The sequence below is a fragment of the Sus scrofa genome, unplaced genomic scaffold (assembly GCF_000003025.6).
Source record: "Sus scrofa isolate TJ Tabasco breed Duroc unplaced genomic scaffold, Sscrofa11.1 Contig641, whole genome shotgun sequence".
NCBI classification, from domain to species: Eukaryota; Metazoa; Chordata; class Mammalia; order Artiodactyla; family Suidae; genus Sus; species Sus scrofa.
The window spans coordinates 141,239-149,964 of record NW_018085275.1 but is presented as its reverse complement, the minus strand read 5'-3'; the positions used below and the strand labels follow the sequence as shown (position 1 = coordinate 149,964).

Sequence of the window (8,726 nt, the reverse complement as noted above, 5' to 3'; positions counted from 1 at the left end):
ATAAGTGATGTTGAGCATCTTTTCATGTGTCTACTGTATATGCCAATTATCTTTAAGGGTTTTTCATCTTTACTTGTCTTTATGGCATCCATCTTCAATGGACATAACTGCTCACTCAAATGTGTGGGGTTTTTGGTCAATTTTTTTTTCAAAAATATCTCAAATACAAACATTTGGCCTTGGCAGATTTCATATATATATGAAATTTATATATATATTTCTTTTTATGGACACACCTGTAGCATGTGTAGTTTCTGGGGCTAGGTGTTGAAATGGAACTTCAGCTTCGGTAGCCAGCGAAGCAAAGTCCAATAGAAGAAACAGGAGAGAGAACTGCTCTGAATTGTCATGAGCTGATTCTTTCTAGGATCCCTGCCTTCAGCTCAGCCATCCTTCCTGTAGTTGATGGACAGGTGCTGCCCATGCCCTCCACTCTGGTCCTCCATGAACCCCTTAAAGGGAAGAGCACAGTGAGCAGGGGTCTCTGCCTGGGATGAAAGGGAAGAGAGTTTGCTTTTTGCTGTGTTTTTGTAGGTTATGGCTTGAGACATCTTCTTAAATATGTCCCAAATCTTCAACATTTTTCAAATACTGATTTCTTATCTAACCCAACCCTCTTATGAACATTTGAGAAATTTAGGATGAAATCCAGGTCTCAAACACCAAGTTGGCCCTTTGTATGCCAACTTGGAGGTTTTCAAGTCAATTTTTCCTTCTAGAGGGATAACATTTCCCCCAAATTCAGTTCCCTGAATGCAGACTATGTCAGCAGGAGAGAGGACTGTGTAGGTGCCTATGAATGGAGTTTCTCTGTCTGCATTCAAATCTGACTTTACCCATTTGCTACCACAGGGTCCTGATAAAACCACGTGAAATCACAGTGGTCCCAAGCTCAGCTGTAAAGTGGTGATAAGAGATGAAAGGAGACAAGCTACATAAAAACCTTATCTCAGCACCTGGCACTTGAATCCTTAGGTAAAGGCTGTGATATTTTGGTTACTGCCTTCATTTTCATCATCATCATCATCATTTTCATGATCAAGTGGAGCAATTAGGGGAGAGTTCAGAACCACCTATTTCCTGTACAGGTAGAAAAGATGCCAATGGAAGAGAGGAGCACTGTGAGGGGAAAATAGAAATTTAAATAAAATTTCTGGGATCCCCACCAATCCCCAAAACCTTAACTTCATAGGTGTCTGAGGTGAATCTTGGTGTTTTGCTATCCTCACCTGGTTATCCCAACTGTCTGCTGGCTTGATAATGAGAAAACAAGTTTCTCCCAACCCTTCTGCATGCAGTGTCTCCCACAGCTCTTGGCTCACCCTGGACTGTGCTGTGTCTCTGCTGGAGAAGGACTGAGGAAGGCCCATGTCCTGCCCCTCCCCTACCTGATGTTGGTTGCAGGCTGAGGCTTTGTTCTCAGGACTGGCAAGAAGGCAGACCCAGGTATGGACCTCCTGGTTCAGACAACCATGGGAAATGAGACAAACACATATGGATCTCATTGGACTGGAGCTGGCTAAATGAAGGCTAAGAAGCACATTCTGATTATTTGCAGTGTAATGACCTCAAGACCTCAAGGCACCAAACACATAATTAGCCAAATTGGTCCATAGTTTCTCAGTCTCTGAGGATTTGCTAACATAATGGAGGAGGAAAAGTTGGAAAGTGAGTGCACTTGGAAGGACTGAAGCTCTTCCCCTTCTCAAGAGGAACTTGACCTGTTCCTTACCTTTGTTTTCTAAATTATATATCTTATCATTCAAAGTAGACATATTTTTATTAGAGAAAGTCATATGTATATTTATTTCTGCAAATCCATTGAATGTGTCATGTAATTTAGAGAGATGTAGATCTTCCACCTCAAGATTTTGATCATATTTCTATTTTCTTCCTTTCTCCTTTCTTCCTTTCTTCTTTCTTTCTTTCTTTCTTTCTTTCTTTCTTTCTTTCTTTCTTTCTTTCTTTCTTTCTTTCTTTCTTTTTTCTTTCTTCCTTCCTTCCTTCCTTCCTTCCTTTCCTTCTTTCTTCCTTTCCTTCTTTCTTTCTTTAATTCTTTTTTTTAATGCTGTGCCTTTGACATATGGAAATTACCAGGCCAGGGGATGAATGGGAGCTACAGTTGCCAGCCTATGCTACAGATGCATCAACACCAATTCCAAGCCTGAACCACATCTGTGTCATACCCTGCAGCTGACAGCAACACTGGACCCTTAACACACTGAGCAAGGCCAGGGATTGAACCCTCATCCTCATGGGTACTAGTTGGGTTCATATCCCACTGAGCCACCATGGGAACTCCTGTAAGGCACCACTTGCATGAGCTCCAGAGGGTGGGTGCTTGCCACTGATGACATGTCAGGCTCCAGAACTCCAGAGGCAAGGTGTAGATCATTGTTTCCACTGAGAGACTCCCTGTCCCTACCTTCCTGGGAACATGTGCATGGACCATGGCTGCCACTCCCCCAGAGGGCCCCACAACCAGGCACCAACCCCTCCCCTTGCATTCCTGCGAGTGGATGTGGTCCACCACCCCTAAACTTCCCACAACCGTGCAATGACATCTGCCCATAACTCCCTGGGAGTGTGCATGCCCCACTGCCTTCTCTGCCAAGGGGCCCAAAGAAAGCACGGACCATTGCCTCCACCTTCCCAGGAGCTTGTGTGGCTCACTGCCATGACCAAGAGTCCCACACCTGCCAACATCTGTTCCTCATTTCCCTGAGAGGATGTGTGACCCACTGTCTTAGGAGACCCAGCACCCATGACAAGTTGAGAGCTTGTGGCTGCCACTGGGATCTAGGAGGGGTTGCACAAGCCACTGCCACCTCCCTCACAGACTCCATCACCAGCCAGCACCCAGCTCCTGAAACAATTGTGAGCCTCCACTTCTCCGATCACGTGCTCTGGAGGCATATGCGAGATGCCAACATGACTGAGAACTCCAGGAATAGGTAAGAGCCACTGCATTAGCACATCTAACATCAAACACAAGCTGAGGGAAGAGAAGACAGGCATCCATACTAAAATCTCCTGAGACTAAGGGGGAAGAGCTGAAATCTCTCCTCCCAATTGTGTGAACCACTGGTTTTATACCTCCACTGACTGCCTTATAAATTCTGTGCTAGTGGAGCTCCCCTTGTGGCTCAATGGTGATGAACCTGCCTAGCATCCATGAGGTTTTTGGTTTGATACATGGCCTCATTTAGTGGGTTAAGGCTCCAGAGTGGCCATGAGCTGCAGTGTAGTTTGCAGGTGTGGTTCAGAGCTGGCTTCGCTGTGGCTGTGGTATAGTCTGGTAGCTGCAGCTCTGATTCACCCCCTAGCCTTGGAAGTTCAGAATGCTGAAAGTGCGACCCTATCTAAAGAGGTAAATAAATAGATAAATAGATAAATTCAGTGCTGGTGGAATATCCACATGGATGAGTGCTGCCAAAGCTGAGATGGGTCTGGCTTTAGCAGCTGTGGGCTCTGTGGGTATACACATATGGGGCTTGGACCAGGCCAGAGTCTGAGCTGCCTCCATATCTTCCACAGCATGTCCAGGTACACAGATACTGCCGTCCTGAGTCCTCAACTCTGTGCATCTGCACTGGCGGCCTAGTGAAAATACCTGAGAGACCACTTACCAACATACGAATGGTTAAGGTGGGGTTGAGTGCAACACCAACAACAGTGTATTGTCTAAGACCACACAATGGGGAAAAGGTGACACGACAGAGCACATTCACAGGCAATTAACTTCAGCATAAGGATACTCAATGGCTCCTCTCCCAGTGGGACTGCTTCAACCCCACCTGCCTTGCACTACAGGTCAGAAACACAGCTCAGAAACAGATCTGCAGGTTTCTGGAGTGGCAACTAGAGAGAAAACCCTGCCCTCTTACTGAACAGTGACAACCAAAGAGCAAACAGGAGTCCCCAGTCCATATCCAGTGCAGGTTCTGGTCACTGAAATTTCAACCACATGTTCAATTGGTGTGAGAGTAAACCACACATATTCAATACTCAAGTTCAGGTTTATCTGATTACTGCTCAATTAGAGAGAGTGCATGTCTTCAACTATGTTTCCTTTACAACCTTTATGCTGGAATCTTGACTTCATTAGTACATTTGGCTTATGAAATTTGATATGTAGGAGAATGGTCTGTTGAAGCCCTCCACATCTTACCTGTGCAGTCCTCCTGGCTCAGAGTTCTATGCATGAGGAATTCAGATATTTCTTTCTCATTACCTGATTTGTAAAAATAGAGTATATATACCCAATTAAGTTGAACATGGAAGGAAAAAGTCTAATTATGTGTCTGTGCATAAATGTCAGAGGGAGGCCAAATGCCCAAATGGCAGGAGTGTAGAGAAGAATTGGAAGGAAAGTGAGTAATTAGAAATTCAAGAATGCTGGAGAAATAAGAAAATTGTAGTAATAATAACCATGATGATTTCATAGTGGGAAGTGGAGATCAAATACTAGGATCACTGCTCAACTGAGACTTTATAGTATATGAAAATCAAAGATAGGCTTGTGAGTGAGTTGTTTTGTGATTTTACCAATCCACTATCTTTGCTATGATGAATTTTCTTGAAGGAGGCAGAAAGATGCTCACCTTGTATTTTCTTATTACATGTCCACTTGAGAGATTTATATCATGATTACTTGTCCTTTCTTATTCTTGAAACTTATAAAACCAGCATTTAATTTGTGATGCAATCTCATGCAGACTATTATTTGGGTAACATTTGATCCTATTGAATATTGATAGTAATAGAAGAAAACCAAACATTAATTATCTCAGGGGCTTATAAATCACTGTATGTAATATCCAGTAGTCCAGGAAGGAAGAGAAATTATGGATTAATGTGTTACAAATATTTTGAATTTTTTAACACTTATGAAATGGTAGGGGTATAAGAATGAATTTGATCCCAAGCTAAAGAGAGATATGGCTTTGACCCAGTCCCTAGAAGGTAACCTTTATTTTTATTTATGTGTATATATATATACACATGTATATTTTATTCTTATTTTTATGTCCACACCTGTGGCATATGGAAGTTCCCATGCCAAAAATGAAATTAGAGCTGCAGCTGCTGGCCCACACCACAGCCACAGAAATGTCAGATCCAAGCTGCATCTGTGATCTACACCACAGCTTGTGGCAAGACTGGATACATAACCCACTGAGGGAAGCCAGCGATTGACCCTGCATTGCCAAAGAGACAGTGCTGTGTTCTTTTTTTTTTTTTATTTTCCCACTGTACAGCAAGGTGGTTAGGTTATCCTTACATGTATACATTACAATTACATTTTCCCCCCACCCTTTGTGCTGTTGCAACATGAGTATATAGACAAAGTACTCAATGCTATTCAGCAGGATCTCCTTGTAAATCTATTCTAAGTTGTGTCTGATAAGCCCAAGCTCCCGATCCCTCCCACTCCCTCCCCCTCCCATCAGGAAGCCACAAGTCTCTTCTCCAAGTCCATGATTTTCTTTTCTGACGAGATGTCCATTTGTGCTGGATATTAGATTCCAGTTATAAGTGATATCATATGGTATTTGTCTTTGTCTTTCTGGCTCATTTCACTCAGGATGAGATTCTCGAGTTCCATCCATGTTGCTGCAAATGGCATTATGTCATTCTTTTTTATGGCTGAGTAGTATTCCATTGTGTATATATACCACTTCTTCCAAATCCAATCATCTGTCGATGGACATTTGGATTGTTTCCATGTCTTGGCTATTGTGAATAGTGCTGCAATGAACATGCGGGTGCACGTGTCTCTTTTAAGTAGAGTTTTGTCCGGATAGATGCCCAAGAGTGGGAGTGCTGTGCTCTTAACCTAATGAGCCATAATGGGAACTCCTCTGGGAGGTAACTTTTTAAACCTTTGAAATTTCCTTAATGATAGGTGTATTAGTATTCATGGTGGATACTCTAGGCCCTACCAGAGAATTTGTGCTAATATGAAGCCAAGCCAGAAAGACAAACCATTAGAATTAGAGCTTTGGGCAAAGTGACATCAACCCAAACTCTGAGGTGTGAAGCTGAAAAGTGAATTCAACAATATGGACAAAAATGAACCAATCAGTTTTATGGAATGAAGCCTCTATAAAATGTGTAGAAACTGAAGCTCAGGTGAGCTACCTACTTGGTAAGACTTTTTTCAATATTGTCAGCAATTTTCAACAGGAAGAAGAAATGTGTCTGGACTCCATGGAGAGAGGACAGAAGAAGCTTCACCCTGCGATGTTTGAGATCCTATCCTGCTTTGGTTTTCTTTCATCTGGTACTAATTTGTATCCTTTTGCTATAATGAAACTCTAATCCCATGTTCATAACTTTCCTGAGTTCCATGAGTCATTCAAGTGCATTATGAACCTGAGGGAGTCCCCTCAGTTTGAGTCCTTCTAGAGAATTATTGAATAAGAGAAAGTCCTCAACTTTGTTGCTAGTGTACCTGTAATGAGGGTGACCTTAGAAACCCTAAAATTGTGGCTGGTGTCTGAAATGAGGGGAGTCTTACGAAGACTCCTTGAGACTTTGTGGTATTTGCAAACTCTTTGTAGGGAGAAAGGGCAGTGCAAAAATTCAAGCCAAGCTGAAGTCCACCAAAGGCTCTGAAATCCACCAGGAAGCTCTGGAGCCAGTATGATTCCTGAGAGATTGTTGGAAGTGGGGCAAAGGGGTCAAAGGCTTATATCCCCACATGATAGAGTCATTGGATGTGGGCTGCCTGGTGGTGATCTGTAGCTGAAGCAGGTTCTTCTAGGAGGTGATTGCTGATGACTAACACCCACCATTTGGAGCAGTATATCCCTAATTCCCTACAGGAGATATATTTTTATCATAGTAAAATACCATAAAATTTACCCTCTTAACTATTTTTTAGTATGCAGTTCAGTTGTGTTAAGTACCTTCATATTGTTTTGCATCCATCACTACCATGCACCTCTAGAACCTTTTTCACCTTCCCAGGTGAAAAATCTGTCCCCATGAAACACTAAGTGCCCATTCCTCCTTCCAAACCTCTGACAACTACCACTTAACTCTCTGTCTCTTAGAGTTTGCCAAAATACATTGGATGTTTTGGTTATTAAGATAGGGTTTGTATCCATGTAAGAAATGGGAGCTCAATTACATGAAAAGTATAGCAACAATTAATAAGAAGGGAGAGCAGTGCTTATTTTGCAAAGATAGAAACAAAACTACCCATGATCACGAGTCCTGGGTAGTGCATGTAGAAAGTGCTATGCTAAACCTTGGTTGGGCTATGACTTTCATGGGGAGCGCAAATAATAGCACAATTCCATCAGCACTGTTCGAAGAGGAAACGTCGTGTTAAGAAAAAGCAGAGAGCCAGACAATTGCACATAGACTATGTGACTCCAGATTCTGAGTTTATTGTTGTACATATTTGATTTTCATGCCGTTACCAGTTGAGAACCAAATAAAGATAGCACAGTTATTGAGATTAGACTATTCTGCTGACAATCCCCCACTGGGCACGCTTGATGTCCCTGTTCCTCAGGCTGTAGATGAAGGGATTCAACATAGGTGTGAACACAGTGTACATCACCGAGGCCACTGCACTCTTCCTGGGGGAGGAGGAGATGGCTGAACTGAGGTACACCCCAAGGCCTGTTCCATACAGCAAGCAAACAACGGACAGGTGAGAGCCACAGGTGGAGAAGGCTTTATACCTCCCTCCCGATGATGAGACTCTCAGAATGGAGGAAAGAATTTGAGCATAAGAATAAAAGATCCCTAAGAGTGGAATCCCACCAAAGATGGTACCGATGAAGTAGATTAATATGTTATAGGTGGAGGTGTCAGAACTGGCAAGACTAATGAGCTGAGAAAGTTCACAAAAGAAATGAGGGATTTTCACATCTGCACAGAAGGTGAGCTGTGACATCATCCAGTAGTGCAGCTGGGAGTTTAAGAGGCCAATGGAAAATGACCCCAGGACCAGCAAGCCACAGAGGTGGGAGTTCATGATCATCAGGTAGTGTAGGGGGTGACAGATGGCTACCAACTGGTCATAGGCCATGACTGTCAGAAGTAGACTCTCCAAACAGGCAAAAAGAGGAAAAAGCATCACTTGTGTTAGGCAGCCTGCATATCTGATAGTTTTGTTGTGTGTCTGGAGGTTCACTAGCATCTTGGAGACAGTGGTGGTGCTGATACTGATGTCAGCCAAGGACAAATTGGAAAGGAAGAAGTACATGGGTGTGTGGAGGTGGGAGTCAGAGCTGACAGTCAGGATGATGAGCAGGTTCCCAATTAGAGTCACCAAATACATGGAGAGAAAGAGTTCAAAGAGAAGAGGCTGTAGGTCTGGATCATCTGAGAGGCCCAGGAGGAGGAATTCTGAGAAATAGGTATGATTCTGTGGTTCCATGTCTAGGGGGAATATTTAAAACAGGAAGAGATTGGTGAATAAATGTCGGGAGCCATAAGGCTGCTCCAGTAAAGAAAGCAAAGCCACATTTAGCACCTGCATGAGGCTTGTCTGGTTAGCAGAGCTACAGACAAGCTGAAGAAAGAAGAAGGATTGCAGAGCAATCCCTTGAAAAACGTCGGTTTCCTGGAAAATAAAAATGATATCCCCTAAAAAATATGTTAATCTATTTTTTTCTGTGTTTATCCTTCTTTTTCTATCTTTGATTCACAGCTTTCTTACAGCTAAGGATTTGCCCTGGGTACGTAAAACACTTGAACCAAAA

At 42.9% G+C, this 8,726-nt stretch overlaps 1 protein-coding gene across 1 annotated transcript; it reads right to left on the bottom strand.

The window, feature by feature from the left end:
* Positions 1–971: 971 nt before the first annotated feature.
* Positions 972–8,233, bottom strand: LOC110259018 (olfactory receptor 18-like; the record flags this gene model as incomplete). The annotated part of the gene is made up of 4 exons (XM_021082314.1): positions 972–1,073; positions 1,230–1,457; positions 6,524–6,655; positions 7,490–8,233. Coding segments are annotated over 4 exons (1,206 nt in total), but the record flags the coding sequence as incomplete, so codon positions are not given.
* Between the last annotated feature and the right edge of the window lie 493 nt (positions 8,234–8,726).